Source organism: Rattus rattus, chromosome 1 (genome assembly GCF_011064425.1).
Source record: "Rattus rattus isolate New Zealand chromosome 1, Rrattus_CSIRO_v1, whole genome shotgun sequence".
Taxonomy (NCBI): Eukaryota; Metazoa; Chordata; class Mammalia; order Rodentia; family Muridae; genus Rattus; species Rattus rattus.
In genome coordinates, this window is record NC_046154.1 from 11,092,136 (window position 1) to 11,119,597 (window position 27,462).

Here is a 27,462-nt window from a genome sequence, read left to right on the forward strand (position 1 = left end):
TCACTTGGCTGCTCTAAGGCTCCAGGATGGGGAGATGGGGAAAACTCTAAAGACTCTGGCCTTAACCCCTGGCTAAGGTGTCTCCATCTCCTAGCGCCCCGCGGCTATTCCTCCAGCAGTGCTGTGCTGGATGGGGTATTTATACTAGTAGACTGAAGTGATGAGGCGGCCTCTGTTCCCGCCCCATCCCTGGGATGCTCCGCCTCTGACCGCGCCCGCCTCGCCCCACCCGGCCGCCCTCTCATGCCCGTTGTTCAGCCCCGCCCCGAGCCGCGCCCCTCCGCGGATGCTCGCTCGCTCACTCACCGCCACCTCGAGCGGCGGGGCCTGCCCTCAGGCCCTGCCGGCTGCACTCGGCCGCCCGGAGGCTGGCGCCCTCCGGTCACTTCGGGACCCTCCCGCCGTGTCCCCTGGGTAACTGTCTCCAGGGAGACGGAGCCCGCCCCTGCCACCAACACCGGGTACGAAACCCACCTGTGCGGGAGTCTTTGGGGTCCTTGTGCCTTCCCTAACTGGCCAGATGCTCTGCCCCGCCTAATACCGGGCTTTGTCGGCCTGGGTTTGGGCGGGCAGGGTGGGAGTTCATCAGGGTTCCAGGGTGGCGGAGCTTAGGAGAGGCAGGAGCATCCAGAGGATGCTTTCCAGCACCCCGCCTGAGAGGCCGAGTCTCACACAGGGTCGAGCCTGCCTGGGATTCCCTGGTGTGTGTGTGTGTGTGTATGTGTGTGTGTGTTTGAGTGTGATGGGGGGGGAGGTGCTGAGTTTCATCTTTTTGTGAGTCTCTAAGGATGAAATCCTGGGTGTGTCCCCTGCCGCCCTTGATGCCGGACCCTCAGTGGGCTCCCGAGGAGGACGCGCTTTGCTTAGGAGGACGAGCTGTTTACTTCACTGGAACCGAAGCAGTTCGGTGCGCGCTCCCCGGTCCACCCCCTCCCCCTGTCCCCGATTCCCTACCCATCAGTCGGCTCGCTCCCGCTCCATCCCTAGCTTTGCCCTTGAACCAAGAGGGGCTAACCGAAAACATACCCAGGCTTGGAAGTCCGATCCGTCTTCCGCCGTGGGACTTAGTCCTTCCTGACTAATCCCTGGTGCATTTTTTTCCTGGCTCCTTATCTCCGGTCCTGAATTCCTGAGGACGCAATCTTCTGGGCTCCACCATGCTCTCTGCTTTGTCTTTCCCGTTTTCAAAGCGCTTTCTTTCTGCACTTAACTTCTTGTTTCCCTGGCTCTGTTCTACAACTGTTTTCCTTGCTCTCTTCGTACTGTTTTCACTGGTCAGCGTGTGAGTTATTTCTTCTTTTAGTCCTTGACCCAATCCTCGGGTGGATCTCAGATAGTTTTCTTGGGAAGCCCTAGTGGCCCTCCCGGTTGCTAAACCGAAGGGTTTATCCACACCCACCTGCCCAGGCTCTTGCTACAGGGTTGCTGAGCGAGCTTTCAGGGTCTGGTCTGGCTGGAGGACTTCAGCTTAGACCCTGCCTGGGAAATGTGTGTCGATACACTATTTCCAGCGGGCTCCTAAGAGCTTTGCTTTTGTCTTACGGAGAAGGCAGTAATTAGTGGAGTTTCTTGTGCGTCTTCAGCCGCCTTTCCCACTCTGTCTAACGGAGCCGAGGCTCACATTGCCCCACCGTCCAAGTGCCCAGAAGCAGGGTGTCCATTAGTTCTCCCATAGGGAGCAAGTTATTTCTAGGTGTGCCCAAGGTGGAGAAGAAACACCCCTCCGCTCCCAGCTGAGCTTTTCATCTCTAACACAACAAGGGTGAATCTCCCTTTAGCCTTGGCTCTGGAAAGAGCTACATGGGAAAATGAAGACCTAAAGTGCATGAACTTTTATTTCTTGAAGCCACGTAATGGGATTCGAACTTAGGCAGGGCTCAGATCAATTAACTCTGCTCTCACGAAACCAACGAGCAGCTCTAAACGACCACCTGAGCCATCTGTGTGCAGCCCAGCTTCAGGTCTGGGAATGACCCTGTGCTTTGCTTCTGTGCTGGCAAAGCGGACTGGGGTGGGGTTGACGCAGGTAGCTAGATAGGTTGACCCAGCAAATTGGGCTTGGCTTACAAGAAGGGGATCTGAGATGAAGTGGGGCTTCCTTCAGTACTGGGAGTCTCTTTGCGTGCTGGGCAGGCAAACACTGCCCTGAGCTACGTGGTCAGCATGGGTTCTGAACGTCTGTGTTCAAAGTGTTCTCTCCTCCTTTCTTTCTTTCAGACACATAAGGAGCTGAGAGCCAGGCAGAAGTGGGATGAAGCTCCCTGATGGCAAAGCACCTGTAATCTCCCAGGCACAGGGGCCTTGGCTGGTGGTCCTTCTCGGCCCATCCCAAACAGGTAGGTTGTGAGAAGGGAGAGTTACGTAGAGGAAGGAAGAGATTCTGTATTACAGATAGGGATTTCAAGAAAATCTACCCTCTCAGACTTGTCCATAGGGTGAGCCTTCTCAGAGGAAGAGAGTGGGGGTTGGGATTATAGCTGGGTGGTGGCATTAAGTAGGGGCTTTTGTATCTACAGAGACTGGGGCAGTCACAAAGCCCAAGGTAGGTTTCTCTTTTGAGTTTCTGGGCCACTGTTGTGCGTCTGAATGCTAGGTCTCCAGTTGGTGGAACTGTTTAGGAAGGGTTAGGAGGTGTGGCCTTGTCAGGGGAATGTGTCACTGGGGGACTTGAGGTTCCAAAAGACTCAGGCCATTTCTGGTGTCTCTTTCCACTGCTTCATGTTTATATCTTAAGATGCATGGCCTCAGCGTCTCCAGCACCATGTTTGCTTGCCTGCCACCACGTTCGCCACCATCATGGTCATGGATTCTAGCCCCCTAAAATCACGAGCCCCAAATAAACTCTCCTATAACTTGCCTCGGTTATGGTGTCTTTCCACAGCAATAGAAAAGTACCTAAGGCACCTCCCATCCAGGCAGTAAGCAGGGTGGGCATTGAGCTGTGTGGTGGAGAAGTCGGGGGTTCCCTTGCAGTCTGGGGTCCCCTTGCAGGTGTATGATTATCGTGTAGGCATGGAGAACACTGCCTGAGAAGCGCTGCCTTTTCAGGAAGAAAAGGGCAGGGTCCGTGTCATCTGTGAAGTTTCCCCAGCTTTTTCTCATCATCTCTAGGTCTTTCTTAGTGCTTGCTAAACCTCTCTGTTGTGGATCTCTTTCAAAATAAAAATATTATGCAACTTTCTTTCTTTCTTTCCTTCTTTCTTCTTCCCCTTCCTCTTTTTCCTCTTCCTATACCGTCCCCTCCCGGTCCCTCCCTCCTTCTCCTCTTCTTCAGTTTTTCAAAACAGTGTTTCTTTGTGTAGCCCTGACTGTCCTGGAACTCCCTTTGTAGACCAGGCTAGCCTCAAACTCACAGAGGTCCACCTTTCTCTGCCTCCTGCATGCTGAAATTAAAGGTGTGTGCCGTCACTGCCCAGCTTTAAACAAAATGTTAACAATGGCTATAGGAAGAAACGGAACTTTTTTTATGATGGAAACTTAGTTTTCAAAACGCCTTAAATTTTTTACATGTATGATTATTGTGTATTCAGGTACACTTATGCCATGGTGGTGTGTGTATAGAGGTCCAAGGACAATTTTGTAGAGTTGTGTTTTCTTTTTTTTTTTTTTTTTTTTTTTTTTTTTTTTTTTTTTTTAGGTCTTTTTCTTTTTTTTTTTTTTTTTTTTTTTTCTTTTTTCAGAGCTTTCCTGGGGACCCCCCCCTCTCCAACGTCCTGTGGCGGGCCTTCAGGTTTTGCAAAATAGCCCAGGGTCTTGTGCTTTACAGGCAAGTGCTCTACCACTGAGCTAAATCCCCAACCCCAAGAGTCCATTTAAAAGTCATTTTTATTTAATGTGTATGATAGTATGATCCTGGTTAAATTAAAAAGAATGGATCAGAAAAATCTAGGAAAACTTTTTCTTTTTTGAAAGTCATGGATCGGGAAAAGGGGCTGGTGGGGAGGAAGGAAGTTGATAGAAGTTGGAGGGAGATTTCAAAAATTTGAAAGATGAATAGGAAGGAACCTAGACGCTCGCGCAGAAAATGATGGAGGCTTGGGGTCTCCGCTTCCACCCATTCACTAAGCAGGGCCTTGCAAAGCTTCTCTCTGAGGAAACTGATCTCACAAGAACAGCCACCATCAATCCCGACATTGATCACTGGCTCACGTAGCCCTTGACACAGTGAACCCTTCCAGTGTCCAAATGGGGTTAGTGGCTGTGGCGGTGTGACTCTGAAGTGTCACACTCGGTATCATGTTTCAAATGTTTGTCCCCATGTGGTGTGGTACACTTCTGGGAGGCTGTTGGAAGCGTGGGTAAAGTAAGACATGGTAAGCAGAAGGGTAGGTATGAGGGTGAGGGTGGTATCCCTAGTTTTTGCGGTGCTGTCTGCTTCTGGGTCTACCATGATGTGAACAGCATCTGCCACAGACCTGCAAGCCATGAACTAGCTGATCATGACCATGCCTGCCTGGCAGTGATGGACTGAGACCCCTGAAACTGTGAGCTAAAATAAGTCTTTCCTTCCTAAGTCGTTCCTATGAGTTATTTTGTTACAGGGAAGTGAAAGTAGCTGACCCAGTGCCCTTACCTTTGACCTGGCAGCCCTGGATGGTCCTACATAGTTAAGGTCTTAGCAAGAATGACCCAGACAGGGGGTTGGGGATTTAGCTCAGTGGTAGAGCGCTTGCCTAGGAAGCGCAAGGCCCTGGGTTCGGTCCCCAGCTCCGGGGGGAAAAAAAAAATGACACAGACAGACAGACAAAGGAAACCAGAAGTTGCCACATTTTCTTTTTAAAGGAGAGACAAAATGCTCTTAGGCATTGAAACTAAGTTAACAGTGGTTGAGTTGTAGCTCAGTTGGCTTGCACAAAGCCCTGGTTCAGCCCCCAATACTGTGTAAGTTAGGTGTGCTGGGGCCTCCCAGTACTTGGGAGGCGGGAGGATCAGAAGTTCAAAGTCACTCTTCGCTACATGAGTTCAAGGTTACCTTGAGATTCTGTCGCAAACAAACAAACCCCTGTGGCATCAGAAATAATGGTTTTCTTTTAAAGATTATTACTTTTATTTTAAAGATAGGGGCTCTCTATGTAGCAGCTCTGGTTGTCCTGGAACTATCCTGGGTAGTCTAAGATGGCCTCAAACTCGCAGAGATCCACACCTCCCAAGTGCTGGAATTAAAGGCTTTGTTATTAATTTTAGACTTCGTGTATATGTGTGTCTGTGTGTATGTGAATTTATGTGTATGTGAGTGTAATGTCCTTGGATCCAGATCAGAAGTTTCAGATCCCATGGAGCTGGAGTTAAGGTAGTTGCAAGCCACCCAAATAAGGCTTCTGGAAGCCAAACTCTGGTCCTTTGCAAGAGCAGCAAGTAATCTTAACCATTGAACTATCTCTCTAGCCTCTGGTTTGGGTTTTTTGAAAGAGGGTCTGGCTGGTCTAGGAGTCCCTATTATATCAGTTAGCCTTGAACTTGGGACAGTTCTCCTACCTCTGTTTCCTGAGGGCTGGGATTACAGCCATGCATTTCTATACATAAGTGTCTCATGATATAGCCCAGGCTGGTCTTGAACTCACGACCTTCCTGCTTTTGCCTCTTTGGTGTTAGGGTTACAGGCAGGTGAAATCGTGCATGGTTCATTTAAAGTATTTTTTAGATGTAAATATAAAAAATTTGACACATAGCTTTTATGTCTTTTTGAGGAAATGGTGAGAAAGTCTTCAGGAATGTAGGAAACAGATGGTAAGCCAGGTATCATTCCTGTATCTCAATATTGAGCGGGCTGAGACGAGAGGTCAACCTGAGCTACAAAGCAAGAAGAAAACCCGAAACCAAAGTGGATACAATGTACAACTGTGTCTGTTTCTCATTTGCCTTGGCTGCCAAATGGCTTTCAATGTTTCAAGTGCTCTCTGAGGCTTGGGAATGACTGGAAAACAACACTATGTTAAGTTTTGTTTTCAATTACGTAACTAAATCGTGGCAGGCTACTTACAAAGAAAAGGTGTTTATTCAGTCCTTAGTCACTGGGGCTCAAAGCCCAAGGTCCTGTCTCTCAGTTGTTGGTGCCTCCGAGCCTATTGCCTTAGATGGCTTTGTGGTAGGAGCGAGAGCCAGGAGGGAGAGAGCCTAGCACTAAACTGGAGCCCTGAGTGTGAGCAGGGGCTGAGCTCACCTTTCCTGGTCATTTCCCCCAGAGGATCTAGGGCTTGTCGCCTGGTTTCCTGCTTCAGGGTCTTTATACTTGTTCCTGCCTTGTTGTCACCACCTGGTCCCTGTGGGACCCGTCCTTGCTGGATCCTTCACTCAGTGGAGCCTTTGCTTCTGTGTGGCCTCTCCCACCCAAGGACCATACCCCCCTCCCCCCTGCTCCTTCCCTGCTCTGCCCCCCATGGCCTTTCATCCACAGGACACCCCTCTGCTGTCCTTTTTGTTTCAGTCCAGATCTTTGGCTCTATGAAATCATCTTGTTCATTCTATTTCCTTTTGATTTCCTGTCTCCTCTCATTAGACTTGAAAATTCCCTAAGAGCAAGGGTGATTGATGCCTGTCGGCTTCCTGCTGACCGTATTAGTAAGTGGTTAATGCAGGCAAGCCCAGGAGCGTGGCTCTTCATGGCACCCTTCGGGGGTCCTCCAGGGAGTGTCTTGGGGGCTTTGGACTTTCCTTGGCATCCAGAGCAGGATGACAGTCTTTTTTTTTTTTTTTCCAGAGCTGAGGACCGAACCCAGGGCCTTGGGCTTGCTAGGCAAGCGCTCTACCACTGAGCTAAATCCCCAACCCCGCAGGATGACGGTCTTAAGAATGTCTTTTCTTGGGGAATATCCCTGGACATTTGCTGTGAGGCTACCCTTTATAAAACACCTTCGGACTCTGTGTACCCTGAAGCACACATGTGTGGTTTTCCTCCTAGGTTAATTGCAGCTGAGAGATGAACACCTTGATTAGCAGGGCTTCCTGAGGTTGAGGGGCTCCTGCAAACAGCCCTCTTTGAAAGTGGCGCTAGGTTCAGTGTCTGCTGCTGGTCACTGTTCACCTGCTCCACGAACAATTTGCTATTGAGATGGCTTCCAGTCTTAGATCTTCCAGCCTGAGTGTATGGATACTTAGATTATGCATAATCACCTTCTGGAAGTTTCTGTGACTCAGACTCTCTTGGACTAATTAAATTGTCATCTTGACTCTGAAATCCAGGCTTTGGACAGATGGCTTCTCAGCAGGATACAGTATGAATGGTCTGACTCTCCACAGACATGTAGAGATGGTTCCCAGGGGACCTCGACACTCCTCTTCTGGAGTGACTCTGGGTCCCCTTTGGGGCAGCATGAGGGAGCATGACGTAGATTTCCCAGGGCTCCATGTCTCCGGGAGGAAGATGGTTATCATCCAGAGAAGGGGGACACAACTTCCCTTCTTGTTCTTGTTGCCTGTCCCCAGTGTGTCCAGCCAAAGTGACTCGTGTGTTCCCATACGAGGCCATTCCACAGGACTCAGGATGGCAGGACCCCAAAAGTTACCTTTATGTTGACAAAGGCCGGGTAACTCGCCCGGTCAGAATTATCCATATTTGCCATGGACCCTGGAAAGAGGTGGAGTTTATTAATCCAGGGATTGTAGCCACTGAGAGCTTAGCAAGAAGGCAAAGAACTCTCTGGGAACTCAGTTTGGGGCAAGACTCAAGCCAGTGGGGCTCTGTCTTAGGGTTTTACTCTGTGAACAGACACCATGACCAAGGCAACTCTTACAAGGACAACATTTAATCAGGGCTGGCTTACAGGTTCAGAGGTTCAGTCCATTATCATCAAGGTGGGAACATGGCAGCATCCAGGCAGGCATGATGCAGGAGGAGCAGAGAGCTCTACATCTGCATCTGAAGGCTGCTAGTGGAAGACTGGCTTCTAGGCAGCTAGGGGGAGGGTCTTAAGCCCAAGCCCTCAGTGACACACCTACTCCAGCAAGGCCACACCCACTTCAACAAGGCCACACCTTCTAATAGTGTCTCTCCCTGAGCCGACCATATATACAAACCATCACAGGCTCCTTGCTTGCTTGCAGGCCTCTCCCAAGTCTCCTAGGGCCCCTGAGGCATTCCCTGGATGCTGGTGGTAGCCCAGATATGTCTGTTAGTCTTTGGAGAAGTTCTCTCCTGGATCTACGTGTGTATCCACACATATATACACAGATGTGTGCGGGTCTTGTTCCCCAGGAAGGATTCCACGCTCTTGTTTGAGACAGGGCCTTTCATTGGCCTGCAGCTCCACCAGCTAAGCCTTTCTAGCTGACCCGTGAGCTCTGGGTTTCACTGTCTCCTCCTCCTCCTGTCCCGGGTGCCAGCTCTCATATTACAAGCTTATGCTGTTGTACCCAGCTTTTTATGTGGGTTCTGAGGATACCTCAGGTTCTCAGGCAGCAAGGCAAGGGCTTTACTGACTGAGCCGTCTCAGGCTAAAGCAGACTGGTGGGGAACATCCAGAATTTGGTCAAAGGGTTGATCGGAGACTCATAAATCTACCACAGTGTTGTCCAATAGCTGATTTTGCAGATCACGTGGTACAAGTTGAAGGGACTAAGCTGTGTCCTGTGACGTCTTCTCAGACACCTTCTGAATAATGTAGGTGCAGACAGAAGAGCTGGGATGAATGTCTGAGATACAGGTATTACTCACAGGTATTGGGACCGTCCTGGCCCTCGCTGACCTTGAGCTGCCCTCCTAGATTATTACTGATGGTAGCCCAGAGGGCGGAAATTGGCTGTCAGAGGCAGTCAACCTTCAAGGAAAGAACTTTCTAAACAAGAAGTGTCTGGAAGGGTACTGCTTCTTATGTGGGAAAGGATGCTGTCTGGGAGACGGCAGAAGGGCCAACTCGATGAGTTATCGGGATGGTTTAGTGGGCGAGAGTGGGAGCCATGCAAGCCAGCATCTTGAGTTTGGGTCCCTGGAACCCACGTAAAAAGTTATGTGCAGTGGAAGGTGGAAAGATGGGGAGGGGGAACAACTTGGCTAGGAGCTTGCTGGCCAGCTAGCGTGGAGTATGTGTGCGACAGAAACGAGACCAGATAAGTAAATGTAACTTTTTTTATAATTTATTTTGTCTATTATGTTCGTTGGTGTTTTGTCTGCGTGTATGCATGTGTGAGGAGTGTCAGGAGTTATAGATAGGTGTGAGCTGTCATGTGATTGCTTGGAATTGAACCTGGGTCCTCTGCAAGGGCAGGCAGTACTCTTTCTTTTTAGAAGTCTTTTTTTTTTTTTTTTTTTTGGTTTTTTTTTTCGGGGCTGGGGACCGAACCCCGGGCCTTGCCCTTCCCCGGCAAGCGCTCTACCACTGAGCTAAATCCCCAAACCCCTAGCAGGCAGTACTCTTAACCACTGAGCCATCTCTCCAGTCCCTATTTTTTTTAAAAATATTTATTTATTTTATGTATATGTGTACACTGTAGCTGTCTTTAGACACAAGAAGAGGACATCAGATTCCATTACAGATGGTTGTGAGCCACCATGTGGTTGCTGGGAATCGAACTCAGAACCTCTGGAAGAGCAGTCAGTGCTCTTAACCACTGAGCCATCTCTCTAGCACACCCCCCCCCCTTTTTTTTTTTTAAAGACCGGATATCCTTGTACCTGGTTGCCCTAGCACTCACTATGTCAAGCAGACTGACCTTGAATGCTCAGGGATTCACCTACCTTTGTCTTCCAGCTAATTAAACATTAAACCTAATTCAAATGCTGTAAATGAAAAGAAAATCCCCATGGAAGCCGGAATAGATCTGGCTGCTGGTGTGTCTGGATCCAGGGGATCAAAGGTGTCCTGGGGGTTGGGGACTTGGTGCTGGAGAGGTGGAGAGCTGACCCAGCGGTTAAGAGTGATTACCGCTTAAAGAGGTCCACGTTCAGTTTCCACACGGGATGGTTCACAGCTGCTTGTAACTCCAATTTTCCGGAATCGGGTGGCTCTGCCCTCCAAGGGGCATGGATCCCCATGTGTTCATGTCTACCACAGCTCAACATACCTATGTTTTAAAAATAACACTCAAAACCTGAGAGAGACCCTCACTGCCCTCCCCATCGCTGTAGAAAGCAGGAAGGATGGTGTGCGTCTGAGGAAGTGGAGAGGAGGCAGGAACTCCATGGGAGGACAAGCTGCCTACGTCAGGAGAGTATCTTTTCTTTGGAGACAATGTTTCTTGTGTCCCGGGCTGGCCTTGAACTTGTGTGAATTGGCTTTCATTCCCAGCCTCAGATGCTCAGCTTTCTGTCCATGAGAGTCATTGTTTTCGTCAGCTATCTGTAGAGTCTTCCTCCTCGCCTCTACATAACCGTCAGTGGGAAGGGTAGCGTGCATCCTGCCGCTGGCTTCCACCTTAGAATGTCCCTGAGGGTGACTATGCAATGCTTTAAACTCTCCTGATGTGTCTTCCACGGTGTCTGTACTCGAGGTCCGTTGGGTGAGTGCCTGGGTAAGGACTAGGATTGGCCTGGTCCCAGGGCACAGGCATGATTCACTCAAATACAGCCCAACAGTTTACGTCCATGGCTGTATCAGTGTGCAATTTGGGGGTAACCCTGAGTCCCTGCACCTGCTTTTCTCTCTATTTTGCATCCTACTGGAAATGGAAGGTTCTAGACTTCTTCCAGAGAAGAGAGAAGTGGTTCCTCTTTGTCTTGGCACACCCTGGGATCTTTCCCGTGGTTAAATGAAGTTGTTGACAGACTTAGTTTTCTGCCGCCAGATGGGTAGATGCATCTGAAACCTTCCTTTCCACAGGGCTGAGGGACAAGAAAACAAAACATCTGCTTACCTCAGACCCAGACCTTTGGGGAGGGTTCTCAAAAGCCCAAGCCTGTGTTCATGTGACTGAAGGTACCCCTGACTTCCCAAACGTAGAAAGAATGCATTGTGCATGTAATCTCCCAGATTCCTGACTGCCACCCCGCCCGAAGTTTAAATAAAAAAGGGAAAACTTTGGCCTCAGAAAGAGGAACCCCAAGTAGGACGTGGTTTCACACTCAGAGGAAGTAGCTACCACCAACGGGGGGGGGGTGGTCCTGGGGGGGGCACACAAGGGAGCATGAGGCTTGGAGCAGCTGCTAGCTGCTGCCCAGTGAGTCCGGCACAGCCCACTTGATACCACCACCAACTGGGACATCTCTCATAAACCAAACATGTCATTTAAACCAGGAGAATGTGACCTTGTGGTAGGCAGGGAAAGTTTTGTTATGTTTTGGTGTCGGGCTCCGATTCAGAGCCTTAAGCCGAGCTGTTCACTGAGCTACAAATCCCAACTCAGAAGACCTTTTTTTTTTTTTTTTGAGATAGGGTCTCATGTAGTCGAAGCTGACCTTGAACTTGCAATGTAGGAGAAGATGGCATTGAATGTGTGATCATTCTGTCTCTGCCTGCCGTGAGCAGAGGTTACAGATGTGCAGCACCATACCCAGTTTGTTTATGTGGTGTTGGCAATCGAATGTAGATCTTTGGGGGAGCAGAGGAGGGGAGGTAGGCAAGTACTCTACCAACCGAACCACACACCCTCAGCCTAGAATCTTTTTTCTTTTTTAAAGACTAAAAATAGGCCAGGCACAGTGGTGCACTCACTCTTTTAATCCCAGCATTTATGAGTTTGAGGCCAACGTGGCCTACAGAGTAGAGACTCTATTTCAAAAACAAACCAACAAAATAATCAAAATAATAAAACATAAGTGAACAGATTTGATTGTGTGGACATTAGACCTACTTACTGCTCAGCACTAAACTGGAAATCTGTAGCATCCTGCCGCCCCCACCCCCACCCCAGTCTGAGGGTTGGGCAGAGAGAATGAGGAAGCCCAAGGCTGGTGAGGGAGGGCTGCAAGCAAATGATGTTCTCTTGATATGACGTGGCTGTTGCATCCATGAACTCACAGCAGCAGTAGGCTCCTTGCAAAAGACCTGCACAAGCCTGGGTCTGTGGCCGTCCCCTCACGCTGGGTGGCCCGAGGCTCTCACGACTTCACTAAGCAGGAAGGTCTTAAAAAGCACGCAGAAAACACTAGGAATTGCTCGTGGACGCACACTAGTAGCAAGAGTATGAAAACATGCATACCATTGATAAGTGGCTGGATTCCAGGTTGTGGTGACCTGGAAGGGGGAAGCTGGTGGCGGCGGGGGAGGGGTTTGGTGCTCTGGAGTGTGGGTGGTGAACACACCCTGTGTCCTGTTATCTGCAATGTTTTGTTATTGCTGTGGTACTGTGGGGGTGGGGGCAGGGATGGCTGAGGGTTGGCATAACAGATATAACGCTTTAGATAAAGTCCTGTATTTTCTCTTTCTGTGCCTGCGTGTGTGTGTGTGTGTGTGTGAGAGAGAGAGAGAGAGAGAGAGAGAGAGAGAGAGAGAGAGACAGAGAGAGAGAGAGAGAGAGAGAGACAGAGACACAGAGAGAGAGACAGAGACACAGAGAGAGAGAAAAACAGAGAGAGAAACTGAAAGACAGATGTCTCATGGTCACCAGGCTGGCATTGAACTTACATAGCTGAGGCTGGCTTTGCTTTCCTCCTGGTCAGTGTCCTCCACCACCACCACTGCCCCCCCCCCCTGTCCTCCCCCCCACCTCCCAAGTATTGGAATTGAAGCAGGTGCCTGTGTGCCTGGCTACTCAAAGTTGTTTTTAAGCTAATTGGTTTCTGCCTAGAACTTTTTTTAAGACTTGTAGAGTTTTGCCTTCGGTTTTTCAAGCATCTGCCCGTTCTCGTTCCCCCTCTCTGGGCCCTCGGTTGGCCATCACATGGTCTTTCGGCCTGTGGCGTGCCCATCTGTAATGAGAAGCACCTCAGGGTGGCTTACGTTGGCAGGAGTCACAAGCCACCTCGGCAGGATGGTGCCTCTCGGGTGGCAGGCTTCCCCTGTCCTCCTGTGGCCCAGATCTGACAATCCCACTTCCCAAAGCCCTGGTTCATTGTGTCTTTGCCTTTCCCACAGGAGAACAGGCCTCCGAGAAGTAACACAGCAGGATGCCCCCTGGGGTAGACTGCCCCATGGAGTTCTGGACCAAAGAGGAGAGCCAGAGCGTGGCCGTTGACTTCTTGCTGCCCACAGGAGTCTACCTGAACTTCCCTGTGTCCCGAAATGCCAACCTCAGCACCATCAAGCAGGTAGAGCCAACACTTTAAGGCCGGTTCTCACACCTTGATGCTCAGGGAGACACAGAATGCCAGGGTGTAAGTTAGGTGTGAGCGGAGTGAGCTGGCTGGAGGCAGCCTTGGCCGCCATTTCCTCAGGAGCAGTACCCCCTATTTTTCTATTTATTTTTTAAAGATTTATTTATTATATGAGTACACTGTCATTGTCTTCAGACACACCAGAAGAGGGCATCAGATCTCATTACAGATGGTTGGGAGCCACCCTGTGGTTGCTGGGATTTGAACTCAGAACCTCTGGAAGAGCAGTCAGTGCTCTTAACCCGTTGAGCTATCTCTCCAGCCTCTATTTATTTGCTTTTGATACTGGGTCTCATTGGAGTAGGCTAGACTAGTTGGCCAGCAGGTCAAAAGGATCCATCTACCCTTCTCCACTTCTTCCATACTGGGAGTCCAAGAGTGCAGTCACAGTTGCTTGTTTTATTTTATGATTTATTTATTTTTATTTTATGCGTATAGGCGTCCACCGCGTGCATGTCTGGTGCCCATCAGGGGTCATACTAGAGCTTTGGATCCCCTGAAACTGGAATTATACATGGTTTTGAGCCATCATGTGGGTGCCAGGGAACCGAACCAAGCTCAGCCAGTGCTCTTAACTGCCGCGTCACCTCTCCAGTCCCCCCTCTGCCTTTTAACTGTGGATTCTGAGGAACTGACTCAGGTCCTTAAGTACCTACTGAACTATTACCCTCAGCCCTTAGATGTGACGTTTACTAGATAAAATCTCTAAGAATTGTTTAAAAACCTGTGGTTAGACTCCACTTATCATTCCAAAGTAAGCTTCCCCTTTACCAGTATGCGTTTCCCTTTAGTAGATTTGCTAGATTGCGAGTTTCAGGGCTGCCTCTGGCTGGGCTCTCGTCCCCACTCATGACTGTGTGATCATTTTCAGAACCACTCTATCCACAGAGCAAGGGCCTTGTAGCCAACTTGTCTTTAGAACTGCCACCCTGGCAGTAGACACTATCATTAAAAAGAGGTTTGAGGGGTTGGGGATTTAGCTCAGTGGTAGAGCGCTTGCCTAGCAAGCGCAAGGCCCTGGGTTCGGTCCCCAGCTCCAAAAAAAAAGAAAAAAAAAAAGAGGTTTGAGTTTACTGAATCATTTTCGGGATGATTTACCGAGTCAAAGCATCGCATGGAACTGGATGGCATTTGGTAGTTCCTGTCTGTGACTTGAATGGGGCTCGTGCAACCCACCAAGTGTGGGAGCTGCTAGAGCATGTTTCGAGTGGGCAAAGGTGGAGACCTTACCTCAGAATTTTAAAGATTTTATTTATTTTATATAAGTGAGTACCCTGTCACTCTCTTCAGACACATCAGAAGAGAGCATCAGATCCCATTACAGATGGTCGTGAGCCACCATGTGGGTGCTGGGAGTTGAACTCAGGACCTCTGGGAGAGCAGACAGTGCTCTTAACTGCTGAGCCATCTCTCCAGCCCCTACTGCAGAATTTTAAAAGCCATAAGTGGAAACAGAAAAACCAACTGTAGAAGCAAGAGTCATCTTCGTGCTCCCTGCCCCAGATTTCCTTTAATACTGATTTTTTTTTTCCACTACGAAAACAGCAGAGACATACTAAAATTTAGGAAGATAAGGAAAAGGACATTGGGAATATAGCTCAGTTAGTAGGGGGCTTGCCCACAATGCATGCTGTCCTGGGTTCAATTCCCAGACATCATACACTGGGCGTGGCCGTACACATCTGTAATCCTGGCACTGGGAAACTGGAGGGTCAGAAGTTCTGGGTCCTCTTCAGCTACACAGAGAGTTCAAGGATGTCCTGGGCTCCTGTCTTAAAGGAGAGGAAGGCAGGCTGGTGAGATGCCTCAGCCAGTAAGGGTGCTGCCAAGCCTGACACCCTGAGTTTGATCCTCAGAACAGACATGGTGGAAGGAGAGACGCAACTCAGTTGTCCCCGGAGCTCCACACGTGTACCAGTAGATGTGTCCTCCGTCCATCCCAATAAGTAAACAAACATTTAAAAACAGAAAGAAGAAAAGCCATCTGTGATGGAGCCACATGAGACAATACACTCAACAGCTCCACTAGTTCCTGGTTTTGCTTCTAATTAAAAATCTTACATTTGTTTATTTACCTGTATATGTCTCTTGCATGTATGTGCATGGGCATTTGTATGCCGTAGCATGGTTTGGAGATCAGGGGATCTTCTTCTAGCATGTAGGTTCTAGGGATCAAGCTCAGATTGTCAGTGTTTGTACCTGCTGGGCCATCTCGCTGGGGCTCCCAGATCATTTTATACCTGCACATTGAGTCTCGGGACAAATCTGACGATGAACTTTTATATCTCTTTTTTATAAGATTTTTTTTTGAAAATGTGTATGAGCACATTCATATATGTATGTGTAACCTGCGTGTGCTAGTGCCTGCAGAGGCCAGGAAAGGGTGTGAATTTTCCAGTAAACTCCAGTTTCAGGGCATTGTGAGCTGCCACGTGGGTGCTAGGAACTGAAGCCAGGTCCCCTGCAAGAGCAGCAAGTGCTCTTAATCTCAGAGCCCTCCGTCCAGCCCCTTAGTATCTCTCTCTTTCCTGAATGAACAATGTAACACTTGCTCTGGGCCATAATCTTTAAATATACTCCAGTTCATGCCTGTGGCCCCAACACTTAGGAAGCAGGGGCAGAACAAAGATGGGTCCAGCCTGGTCTACAAAGTGAGTAATGACAGTGGTACCCACAGTGATCATCTGTTGGGGGTAAAGGGGATTCAAGGGTCACGCATGGCCATCCTCAGTAGTCAGAGGTCATCCCTGAACCCCGTAGAAGAGATATAGGGGCCCATTGCCCTGCCCCGAGTCTCAGCAAACCTCTGACACGATGAACAGGAAGTTTATGGCTGGTCTTCCAGTGTGAGAGCTTCTGTCTGCTTGGGGTCTCCCTCTGCCCCTGTGGGAGTCCTGCAGGGACTGATGGAAACCCCGTCTCCCAGGTGCTGTGGCATCGTGCACAGTATGAGCCGTTCTTCCACATGCTCAGTGACCCCGAGGCTTATGTGTTCACCTGTGTGAACCAGACAGCGGAGCAGCAGGAGTTGGAGGATGAGCAGCGGAGGCTGTGTGACATCCAGCCCTTCCTGCCCGTGCTGCGCCTGGTGGCCCGAGAGGGGGACCGCGTGAAGAAGCTCATCAACTCACAGATCAGCCTCCTCATCGGCAAAGGTAGACTCGCGGGAGATAGAAGGTGACTCGCCTGGCCCCACGTGTCTTGACGCTTGTCCTGATCTCTTCCTCTCACTCCCGAAAAGGTCTCCATGAGTTTGATTCCCTGCGGGACCCGGAAGTAAACGACTTCCGCACTAAGATGCGCCAGTTTTGCGAGGAGGCCGCGGCTCACCGCCAGCAGCTGGGCTGGGTGGAATGGCTGCAGTATAGCTTCCCCCTGCAGCTGGAGCCCTCAGCCAGGGGTTGGCGGGCTGGCTTATTGCATGTCAGCAACCGACCCCTGCTGGTCAATGTGAAGTTCGAGGGCAGTGAGGTGAGCGCCCCCCCTGTTCCTTCTCCCGCCAGTTCCCTGTGCGTGCCTAGTTGTCCCATCAGGCAAATCTGGATTTATCTTCTTTTACTTTATTTTATGTGTATGAATGTTTGGCCCGTGTGTATATAAGTGTACCACGGAGCTGGAGAGATGGCTCAGTGGTTAAGAGCACTGACTGCTCTTCCTGAGGACCTGAGTTCAATTCCCAGCAACCACATGGTGGCTCACAACCATCTGTAATGGGATTTGATGCCCTCTTCTGGTGTGTCTGAAGACAGCTACAGGGTACTTATATATAATAAAATAAAAATTAAAAAAAAAAGTGTACCACATGCATGTCTAGTGTCTACAGAAGTCAGAGTGTTGGTGGCACGCTTTGACTAGTGAACACCTAGACATGATTTGGAGATGGGCTCTCTCCTAGGCAGCCTTACCTCTGTGCCCTAGAGGCCTCGGGAACTGCGGAGCAGAAGGCTGACATCCTTCTTCCTACAGGAGAGCTTCACCTTCCAGGTATCCACCAAGGACATGCCCCTCGCACTGATGGCCTGTGCCCTCCGAAAAAAGGCCACCGTGTTCCGGCAGCCTCTGGTGGAGAAGCCTGAGGAGTATGCCCTGCAGGTGAACGGGAGGCACGAGTACCTCTACGGCAGCTACCCCCTCTGCCACTTTCAGGTGAGCCTGCTACACCCCCCTGCCACCCGCATGTGGCCGGGGACATACGGGAACTGGACTTAGGGAATGAGTGGGTTCCCCCTACCCCATCAGCAGCTCGCCCTACACCTCTCTTCCAGTACATCTGTAGCTGCCTGCACAGCGGACTGACTCCCCATCTGACCATGGTCCACTCCTCCTCCATCCTCGCCATGCGGGATGAACAGAGCAACCCTGCCCCCCAGGTGCAGAAGCCACGCGTCAAACCTCCCCCGATCCCTGCCAAGAAGGTGAGGTGGTATAGTCCCTGTTCCTCACATCTGTTCATTCCTAGTCTTCTGAACTCAGGGGCCTGTGACGGGTGACCAGGGTCCTGTGTGGACCTGTGTGAACCGCAGGGCAGCCTCCATGGTCCTCTTGTGGATCTTAGGGGTATTGGGAACCCTTGTGCGTTTGCACAACAGGCCTTCTGATAAGAAGTCAGCGTTGGGGAGAGGTGTCTTATTCTTTGCCACTAACCCTGTCCCCCTACTTCCCAAGCCCTCCTCTGTGTCCCTGTGGTCCCTGGAACAGCCATTCTGCATTGAGCTGATTGAGGGCCGCAAGGTGAATGCGGACGAAAGGATGAAGGTAGAGTTCCTGGGCCAGTGAGGAAGGGGGAGTCACCGCTTTCTATACAAACAAGGTGGTTGTGGCCAGGAGGGGTGGCAGCAGCGGAAGAAGAGTGGGAAGATGTCACACGAAAGCCACCTGACCACATTACCCAGCGTCCCTGCCTGGAGTGGTTGTAAGCTGCTTCAAAACAGGAAGAGGGGAGTGGGGTGGGCCAGCCAGCCCGAGACGGATTCGTGGAAACCGGGCAGAGCGGATTTCTGTGTATTTTGACTTTGGTGGAGGGTTGTGCAGATCAAAGAGGCCTGCGGGGAGGTGTGTGAGGCGCAAGGAGGAGCCAGCTGCAGCTGGTCAGGGTAGGCCTGCAGCCTGGATGGCATCCCCTGGGCTCTGAGCTCCCCTCTGGGTTTTGAAGACAGCGTGGGGGCATGGGGCGCCGTTTTTAAAACGCTTCTGCCAGCCTCACATCCTCCGTTCTTACAACTGCCCTCCAGGTGGAGGTGGTCTTGTTCCATCTGTGGAACGGGAGGCCCACAGATAGTCTGGCTTTCCTTCCTAGCTCCATAATTTTACAAACCTGGAGGCCTGGATACTTGGGTGTGGGGTGATCAACTGGTGTGGCTCCTGGATAGGAGCCCCTAAGGTTCAAAAAGGGTAGGCAGCCTTAGGATGTCTTACCATCTCCTCTTGGAGAAACTGAGGCCTGGATGGGACGGGACGTGCCCTGGGCTATCAGTGCACAGTCTGTGGCCTCCTCTTCCCCATGACTTCTTGTCCTACTTGGCCATTGGCTTTCCCTCTGACAAACAACTGCCCCCACCCCCACCACACACACACACACACACACACACACACACACATACACACACACACACCCCATGAGGAAGTAAATTGAGACCCATTTAAGAATGAGGACATTTGAGGAGAAAATTGTTGGGAGAAGCCTGGTGAGGAGAGAGAGGGGGTGTGGAGCCCAGGTCTCCTGCTCCCCCTAATCTGTGCCTGGCCCCCCACCCTACCTCCTAGCTGGTTGTGCAGGCCGGGCTCTTCCACGGCAATGAGATGCTGTGCAAGACCGTGTCGAGCTCAGAGGTGAATGTGTGCTCAGAGCCCGTGTGGAAGCAGCGACTAGAGTTCGACATCAGCGTCTGTGACCTCCCCCGCATGGCCCGGCTCTGCTTTGCCCTCTATGCTGTCGTGGAGAAGGCTAAGAAGGCGCGCTCCACGAAGAAGAAGTCCAAGAAGGCGGTGGGTAGGGCTGGCTGGGAGGAGCCTAGGCCTCCCTGCAGTGCCATAGCCACAGGCAGGCAGGTGGAGGACAGGGATCCTGGGGGGCCTAAACCCCAAGTCTCCCCACCATCATAGATCCCTATCCACTCTAGGGATGACCTGTGAACAGTCTGTGTGGGGATATCTGCTCGGGACCTGTAGTTCAGAGGGGCCTTTACAGGCAGCTCCCTGGGTAGAAAGTGTCCCCAGAAGGGACGAAAGGACCTGGGCCAGCTGTTGTCTTGAGAGGCTGGGCCCCTCCTAGACACCAATTCCAGTATTTAAAGTGGCTCTCACCTGCCCTGCCAATGCACACACACTGGGCGCTGAGCCAGATACGGGGACTGGCTCCCGTTTCTCTGGAGGCCAGAAACCAGGACGAAGGTTTTCTCACTTAGAACAAGGCAGTTGGTCCTCCCTCTTCTCAAGCAGGATCTTCCCTTGAGTCTATCTGGGAGTCCTCCCTTGAAGCCCAGATCCCCTCCCAACTTGGCCTTTGGGGTTTGTCCTACTCTGAGATCAGTAAATGGGGCTTTTGTGCCTGGCCCTAACCCACTGGTGTCCTCCCCCAGGACTGTCCCATCGCTTGGGCCAACCTCATGCTATTCGACTACAAAGATCAGCTCAAGACGGGCGAACGCTGCCTCTACATGTGGCCCTCTGTCCCAGGTGGGCCCAGCCCCAGGGGAGCAGCGAGCGGGGGGAGGGGGGTGAGGGTAGAGGTCCCAAAGCAAGTGACTACACACACAGCTGCATCTGTCCCTGTGTTCAGATGAGAAAGGGGAACTGCTGAATCCCGCGGGTACAGTACGTGGTAACCCCAACACAGAGAGTGCCGCTGCCCTGGTCATCTACCTACCTGAGGTGGCTCCCCACCCTGTGTACTTCCCTGCTCTGGAGAAGGTCAGTGACGATCCTTTCCTTCCAGCCCACTAGCTCTCAGTCCTAACACTGCCACCCTTTGATACACTTTCTCCTGTTATGGTGGCCTCCAACCATAAAGTTATTTTTATTGCTACTTCATAACTGTTGTTTTGCTACTGTTACACATCATCAGGTAATAATTGTATTTTCAGATGGTCTTAGGCAACCCCCCTGAAAGGTGTGTTGGACACCTCCCCCACTACCCCAGAGGGCTCCTGACCCATAGGTTGAGAGCCATTGTTCTAGATTTTTCCTAGTCTAGTTTTGCAGAGAGTTAGACCCTGGCCACCCTGGGATTCGCCATTGCTAGGGTAATGCCATATGCCAACTCAGGGTCTTTCAAAGGCCATTTGAGCGACCATTTGGTAATGATTGGTATGGGAAGAATGTTCCAGGTATGTTATAGCTGCAAGCTAGGATGCTGGTAAAGACTATGCAATGCACAAGACCATTTGAGGATGACAAACTTTAGGTCTGAGGTGTAGAATCCTGGTTTGGGGCCCCCCCGCACTGAGAGCCTGACACTCGTTGCAGATCCTGGAGCTGGGGCGTCACGGGGAGCGTGGGCGCATCACAGAGGAGGAGGTGAGCTCAGGTCTTGGGATGGGGGAGCTGGAATCAATTGGGCACAGAGCTGGAGGCCCCACCCTGCCTGTGCCCCTCAGCAGCTGCAGCTGCGGGAGATCCTGGAGCGGCGGGGATCTGGGGAACTGTACGAACATGAGAAGGACCTGGTGTGGAAGATGCGCCATGAAGTCCAGGAGCATTTCCCAGAGGCGCTGGCCCGCCTGCTACTGGTCACCAAGTGGAATAAACATGAGGATGTGGCCCAGGTGAGTAGAGGGAGGAGTTTGGGAAAAGCGCCCGGGGGCAGACGGACAGTTACCGCCCACCCCCCCCACCTGACCACCAAGCTGTCCCAGATGCTCTATTTGCTGTGCTCCTGGCCCGAGCTTCCTGTGCTGAGCGCCCTGGAGCTTCTGGACTTTAGTTTTCCTGACTGCTACGTGGGCTCCTTCGCCATCAAGTCCCTACGGAAGCTGACGTGAGTCCCAGCCGCGCGCTACCCTGGGGCCCACGGACTCCCTATTCTTCCGGAACGCAGCTTTGCCCAGCGCCGGGAAGTGGGTCCTGGGTTGGGAAGACCCTGGCCTCTGCTTCCTACTCTGCTTACCGTAGGATGACAGACCATCAGCTTTTCTTCTCTTCAGGGACGACGAACTTTTCCAGTACCTTCTGCAGCTGGTACAAGTACTCAAATATGAGTCCTACCTGGATTGCGAGTTGACCAAATTCTTGTTGGGCCGAGCCCTGGCTAACCGCAAGATCGGGCACTTCCTGTTCTGGCACCTCCGGTAGCTGAGGGCACCCCAGCCTATTCCTTGGAAATCCTACGAGGGGCACAGGGAAAGGGAGGTCTCGGGCTTCCTGAGATCTTGCTGAACTCCTGTTTCCAGCAGGCTCCGATGTTCTGATGCTCCGGGTCCCGCCTAGGGAGGGAAGGGGATGTGAGGCCCCGACTGGCAAGACTCAGTCCCATTTTTCCCCCCAGCTCTGAGATGCATGTACCGTCCGTGGCCCTGCGTTTTGGCCTCATCATGGAAGCCTACTGCAGAGGCAGCACCCACCACATGAAGGTGCTGATGAAGCAGGTAAGGCTGGTCCTGGGGGTTGGGGATTTAGCTCAGTGGTAGAGCGCTTGCCCTAGCGGCGCAAGGTCATCAGGTTCGGTCCCCAGCTCCGAAAAAAAAAAAAAAAAAGGTGTGGTAGAGCGCTTGCCTAATGACGCAAAGGCCCCGGAAAAAAAAAAAAAATAGGAAGGAAAAAAAAAAAAAAAGGCTTGATCAGGTTCTGCTTACAAGCTTTGGAACGCTGTCCCCGACCATCCTCCCCACCTGTGGCTGGCACCCGCCACCCCTATCTGTTACCACCACCAGGGGGAGGCACTGAGCAAGCTTAAGGCCCTGAATGACTTTGTGAAGGCGAGCTCGCAGAAGACCACCAAGCCCCAGACCAAGGAGATGATGCATATGTGTATGCGCCAGGAGACCTACATGGAGGCGCTGTCCCACCTGCAGTCTCCCCTCGACCCCAGCACCCTGCTGGAGGAAGTCTGGTGAGCCCCATGCCTGGCCCTACCAGGGCTCCTCCCCCCTTCCCGGCCTGTGGAGGAGCACCTGTGGACCCCACTCTCTGGCCAGCAGTGTGGAGCAGTGCACCTTCATGGACTCCAAAATGAAGCCATTGTGGATCATGTACAGCAGCGAGAAGGCAGGCAGTGCCGGCAGCGTGGGCATCATCTTTAAGAACGGGGATGGTGAGCGGGCGGGCCACAGAGCCGCTGAGGCCTAACCAGCCCTGTGCTATCCTGAGGGGTGGTCCTGGGAGCCTACACACAGGGGGAAACGAGAACCTAGCAGACACTGTGGTCTCCTTCCCACGATACAGACCTCCGCCAGGACATGCTGACTCTGCAAATGATCCAGCTCATGGACTTCCTATGGAAGCAGGAGGGCCTGGACCTGAGGTTGGGGCCCATCCTGTAACCACTGTGCTTCTAGGCCAGCCCTTAGAGCTGTGCTTTCAAAGGGGGATCAAACCCGTCCTTATTGTGTGGGTTGGGAAAGGGAGAGGAGAGAGAGGAGGGGGCAGGGAGGGCAGTCAAACATTTGTCTTACTCCCTCCTGCGTTTCCTGGCCCTGCGTCCCAAGGAAGCAGCAGCTTCTTTTCCTCCTCAAACCCTCCTCATCTTGGGTGCCAGTGCTGGAGCCTCCGAGTCCTTCACGCTTCCGCTCCTCAGCAGCTTGAGTATGGCGTCCCCAGGAACAGCCTTTGATGGTGACATTCTGCCGTCCTTTCCTTCCCCCCCTAGGATGACCCCCTACGGCTGCCTCCCCACCGGAGACCGCACAGGCCTCATTGAGGTGGTCCTCCACTCGGACACCATCGCCAACATCCAGCTGAATAAAAGCAACATGGCAGCCACGGCTGCGTTCAACAAGGACGCTCTGCTCAACTGGCTCAAGTCTAAGAACCCTGGGTAGGTTTCCAGCCTTCTCCTTCTGGGAGGTGCGGTCTGGGAAGGGTTGGCCTATCAGAGACAAGAGGGAAGGGCTGTGATCCTCTCTGACTCTCTTGGCTCAGCTGTGGGGCCAGCCTGAGTCTGAGTCAGCAAAGCTGTTCGTGTATTGGTTGCCAACGGCAACTGTGATACCCCCCTCAAAGCTTACGACCTTAGACATCAGTTGCTTCGAACATTGGGATATTATGAAGGTCCCTTGCTTGGGAAAACTCAAGTCATCTGGAACTTTTCCCAAACCTGGGGGTAGGGGGGCGTCTAAGATTTGAGTCCTCAATGCCTAGGGTCTTGGTTCTACCTGTCGGCTATATTTCTCCTCCTGGCCTCAGCTTGTGTGGGCTGGCCCTCAGCCTTGCCCCCTGGTGCTCATATGTGGTAGGGGCAGGTCAGAGAGGTATCTAGGCCTAAGCTCTGGGACACTACATTCTGTCGAGTAAAGCAAGCCGGCAAGCTAGATCCAAGGGGCAGAGGAGCAGGGCCTCTGGTAAAGGGCTGTAGCCTGGCGTGCTGTGACCTTCGATCTTCCCCACTCAGGGAGGCTCTGGATCGGGCCATTGAGGAATTCACCCTCTCCTGTGCTGGCTACTGTGTGGCCACCTATGTGCTGGGCATCGGTGACCGGCACAGCGACAACATCATGATCAGAGAGAGTGGGCAGGTAGGGGGCCGTGGCTGGGTGGCCTCCCTCCCATCTGGCCTGCTGGCCCCTCCACCCTGTGTTTGCTGTGAGCCCTGCTGGTGTCCTCTTTCCCTGGGTCTCTCAAGAAGCTCCCTGTTCTCTGTGCTCTTTTTCTCCCTCCCTGGGGCTCCTGAGGTTTGAGCCCTGCTCATGCGAGGCTAAGGGTCCACTTCTTCCCCGTCAGCTTTTCCACATTGATTTTGGCCACTTTCTGGGGAACTTCAAGACCAAGTTCGGGATCAACCGGGAGCGTGTCCCCTTCATTCTCACCTACGACTTTGTCCACGTGATCCAGCAGGGGAAAACTAACAACAGTGAGAAATTTGAAAGGTGAGCGAGCGCTCTGCCCTTGATTATCTCCCCGGACACCAGAGATGCTTTGTGTGGGAACAAGGCTGGAGGCTGCTGTCAGTCCCCGTCCTGCCCCTTCCCCTGGATGCTGGTGGATTGGGATGAGTGACCTCCAAACCTGTTTTCCCTGGGGAAGGAGGTTTGTGACTCCAGTAGGAGGCAGGGGGAAGGTCAGCCTGAAGAACTAGCGTCTGGCGGATGATAACCTTCAACGACCACCTTCAGCAACGGCTCAGGGGGGGAGGTGCACACAGGCCCACTGGCCTTTGGGTCCGAGGGGAGAAGAGAACCCAGGACCTCACCTGCCCCCGCCTCCCTCGCCTGCAGGTTCCGAGGCTACTGTGAACGAGCCTACACCATCCTGCGGCGTCACGGGCTGCTTTTCCTTCATCTCTTCGCCCTGATGCGTGCAGCAGGTCTGCCTGAGCTTAGCTGCTCCAAAGACATCCAGTATCTCAAGGTAAGTGCCCCCGTGGGGTCCCTTCTGCTATGATAAAAGCCACCAAAAGCAACGTGGGCAGAAAAAAAGGGTTCATTTCAGCTTGCATTTGGGTCGTGAAGTGGGGAGGCAAGGGCAGGTACTGAAGCAGAAGCAATGGGTTTGCTCAGGGGGCCTTCTTTTATGATCCAGGACCACCTGCCTAGGGGATGGCACCACCCACAGTGGGCTGGACCCTCCTCTAACAGTCATTGATCCAAAAAAATAGTAAAGTAAAATAAAATGCCTAAGGGCTTAACTACGGGCAGTGATGGAGGTGTTTCCTCAGTTGAGGAGATTTCCTCCTTCCCAGGTGACTCTGATTTGTGTCAAGTTGGGAGAAAACTACTAACACAGTAGGTCAAGCCAGGGTTGAGTCAGGGCCTTCAACCACGGCTGTATACTTTCCATGGCCTGCCTGGGCAGCCTGGACCCTAGGAGGGCCCCGTTTGGTAGACTTACAGGGGGTACTGATGCCATCCTTATCCTCGCAGTGGGCAGTGGCTGGAGAGGTCCAGTTTGCTGGACCCACTTATGCTGGGTGGCAGATACGTGGTAACCTTCCTTAGCCAATCCACGTGTCCCTCATAGGTGTCCTCACACCCGTGTGTGCGTGGACACACTCAAACACACACTCAAACACACACTCCTGCACAGCCTGTGTGAGCTGAGGTTCCTTGCACACTGTATTAATACTTTCTGCCCAGGGCCTCGGTCTGCGAAAACTGGAGCAGAGGGGGGTGGTGACCAGCAGCTGGCCTAGCCAGGGCATCCCCCGAGGGCCACACGACACTCCAAGGTGTCTGACATTTGAGTCAGTGGGGTGGACCATCTGGGTTTGGGGGTCTGAATAAAGGGAAGTTAACATCCCATTAGACTTCAGTATAGATCCCATAACTGAGAGAGCAGGGCCCCTCAATGTCACCCTGCTGTGGTGTTTGTCCAGGACTCTCTGGCACTAGGGAAGACGGAGGAAGAAGCACTAAAGCACTTCCGAGTGAAGTTCAATGAAGCTCTCCGGGAGAGCTGGAAAACCAAAGTCAACTGGCTGGCACACAATGTGTCCAAGGATAACAGGCAGTAAGAGGCGCCCCCCCTGGGCGTCACATTCCCCTGGGCGTCACATGGCGGTTCCCTCCGGGCTCTCAGCCATAGAGGTAAACTGTCAGTCCTGGAGACCAGGCATGCTCAGTGGTCATCAAAGGGGCCCCAGACCTGAACTGTCCCTCACAGGGAAGAACCACACAACTGTTTCTTGTTTACACTGGTTATTTATTTATGACTCGAAATGTTTAAGGAACAGAATAGCCATAAACGGAAGTGCATTTTTGTGCAGGGGAGGGGTGCTGTCCTCGTGACCCCCCCTCCATCAGCAATGTAAACAGCACCTTGAGGATCGTACCCCTAGTCTTCCAACCTGTGGGTCTTGGCCCCCCAAAGGCAGTTTTGGGGGCCACCTTCCCAGGCTCCCAGCCGGCTGCCTAGAACAAGCCTGGCAGTCACCTGGTGCCTCCCACGCAGACAGGACACCTCAATCCTCAGCTCAGCTCACCTCCGCCACCTTCGTGTGGCCCACCCTCGGCGACCTCCATCTACCAAGCCTCCGGCAGCTCCTGAGGAAGCCAGGAGCTTTCCTCTAGACTCAGGCACACTTGCTCTGCACTGCTGAAGCGACGACCTCTTGGGTACGGAAACACCCTCACCTTTTATTTGCGGGTAAGAACATGATTATGTAAACTCTGTATAGAACAGCCGGGGTAAAGGACCTGGCTTCCACTACAGATAGCTGTGTTCCGGGCCTCAAAACACTAGAGACTGGTGCCCGATTTAGCGCGGTGTGGTCGTGAATCCAGACAAAGGGCAAGCCGGAACGGAGTCCTCTTCGCAATTCGTGTGAGAGTCGCACACAAAGGCAGCTTTCTGGAAGGACAGGACTGATGTCTCCCAGAGCTGCCATTCTCAGAAGGCCGCTGGGGACCCGGGTTCTGAAGTGTGCGTGAGGAGGAGGAGGACCAAGTTTAGTGTAGTCTGGGCGACCAGAGCATCTCCAGAAATGCAGGGTCTCCACCCCCTCCCAGGTATCCAAACCTACTTTGGGCTGTAGAGCCAGTCCCCTGGCTTTTTAGAGAGCCCAGCTCAGTGGTGCACATGCGTAACGTGCCATCCCGAGCCCACCGTGATGCATCAGCTGCCGCCTCAGGACCTGGCTCTCCCGGTAGCATCCTGAGACTTGCAGAACCATCACCGCCATCTTGCTGGCAGCCCAGAACATGGCTGTTCAAGGAAGCCAGGTGTCCGCTCTTTCACGATGATGAACTGAGGGTCCAGCAGTGGTTGGTGCCTCCAGGGCACTTGCTGAACCCTTAGTCTGCCCCAACTCTGAAATAGGAAGTGTGCGTGTGTGTGTGCGTGTGCGGGGGTGTGTGTGTGCGTGTGTGCCATGTTATTTATTGAAGAGAGTCTAGGTGCTCCCTGGTGTGGCTGCAGATTCTGCAGAGGCTCAGCCTTTCTGGGTTGGGTGTGTGGTCTGTGTACCTGGCTGGAAAAGTATTTTCTATTTTTTTTTTTTTTTTAAGTTGTTCTACGTTTCTGTAGGGGGGAAGGTAGATTTCCTCTCACTGATGTGGGCTGAGATCAGTCTGTGCAACCCTGACACGTCCGGTAAAGACAGGTGAAAAGAAATAAAACTCTTTTATGTTCTTATATTCTTGGCTCAAATAATAAGGGGGGGGGGCTTGGGGATACAGTGCATTGGTAAAGTC

The 27,462-nt window shown here is 52.1% G+C and overlaps 1 protein-coding gene across 1 annotated transcript; it reads left to right on the forward strand.

Annotated features, from left to right (window-relative positions):
- Nucleotides 1–291: 291 nt before the first annotated feature.
- On the forward strand, nt 292–27,403 carry Pik3cd (phosphatidylinositol-4,5-bisphosphate 3-kinase catalytic subunit delta). Its single transcript, XM_032894362.1, has 24 exons — nt 292–461; nt 2,218–2,336; nt 12,945–13,117; nt 16,110–16,338; nt 16,425–16,654; nt 17,150–17,329; nt 17,449–17,598; nt 17,849–17,938; nt 18,947–19,168; nt 19,762–19,858; nt 19,962–20,092; nt 20,648–20,698; nt 20,779–20,946; nt 21,028–21,158; nt 21,325–21,468; nt 21,666–21,765; nt 22,051–22,229; nt 22,318–22,430; nt 22,562–22,640; nt 22,986–23,153; nt 23,727–23,850; nt 24,056–24,201; nt 24,550–24,682; nt 25,647–27,403. Exons 3-24 carry the CDS (start codon nt 12,977–12,979, stop codon nt 25,782–25,784), a joined length of 3,144 nt encoding a protein of 1,047 aa, XP_032750253.1. The 5' UTR covers nt 292–461; nt 2,218–2,336; nt 12,945–12,976; the 3' UTR covers nt 25,785–27,403.
- Nucleotides 27,404–27,462: the final 59 nt, after the last annotated feature.

Excerpts from the sequence above, each read along its gene's own strand:
- Pik3cd (XM_032894362.1), top strand. The coding sequence starts at position 12,977 with ATGCCCCCTGGGGTAGACTGCCCCATGGAGTTCTGGACCAAAGAGGAG. Across the intron at positions 20,947-21,027 it reads AACATGAGGATGTGGCCCAG|CTGTCCCAGATGCTCTATTT; the intron begins GTGAGTAGAGGG and ends CTGACCACCAAG. Across the intron at positions 23,154-23,726 it reads CTCAAGTCTAAGAACCCTGG|GGAGGCTCTGGATCGGGCCA; the intron begins GTAGGTTTCCAG and ends TTCCCCACTCAG.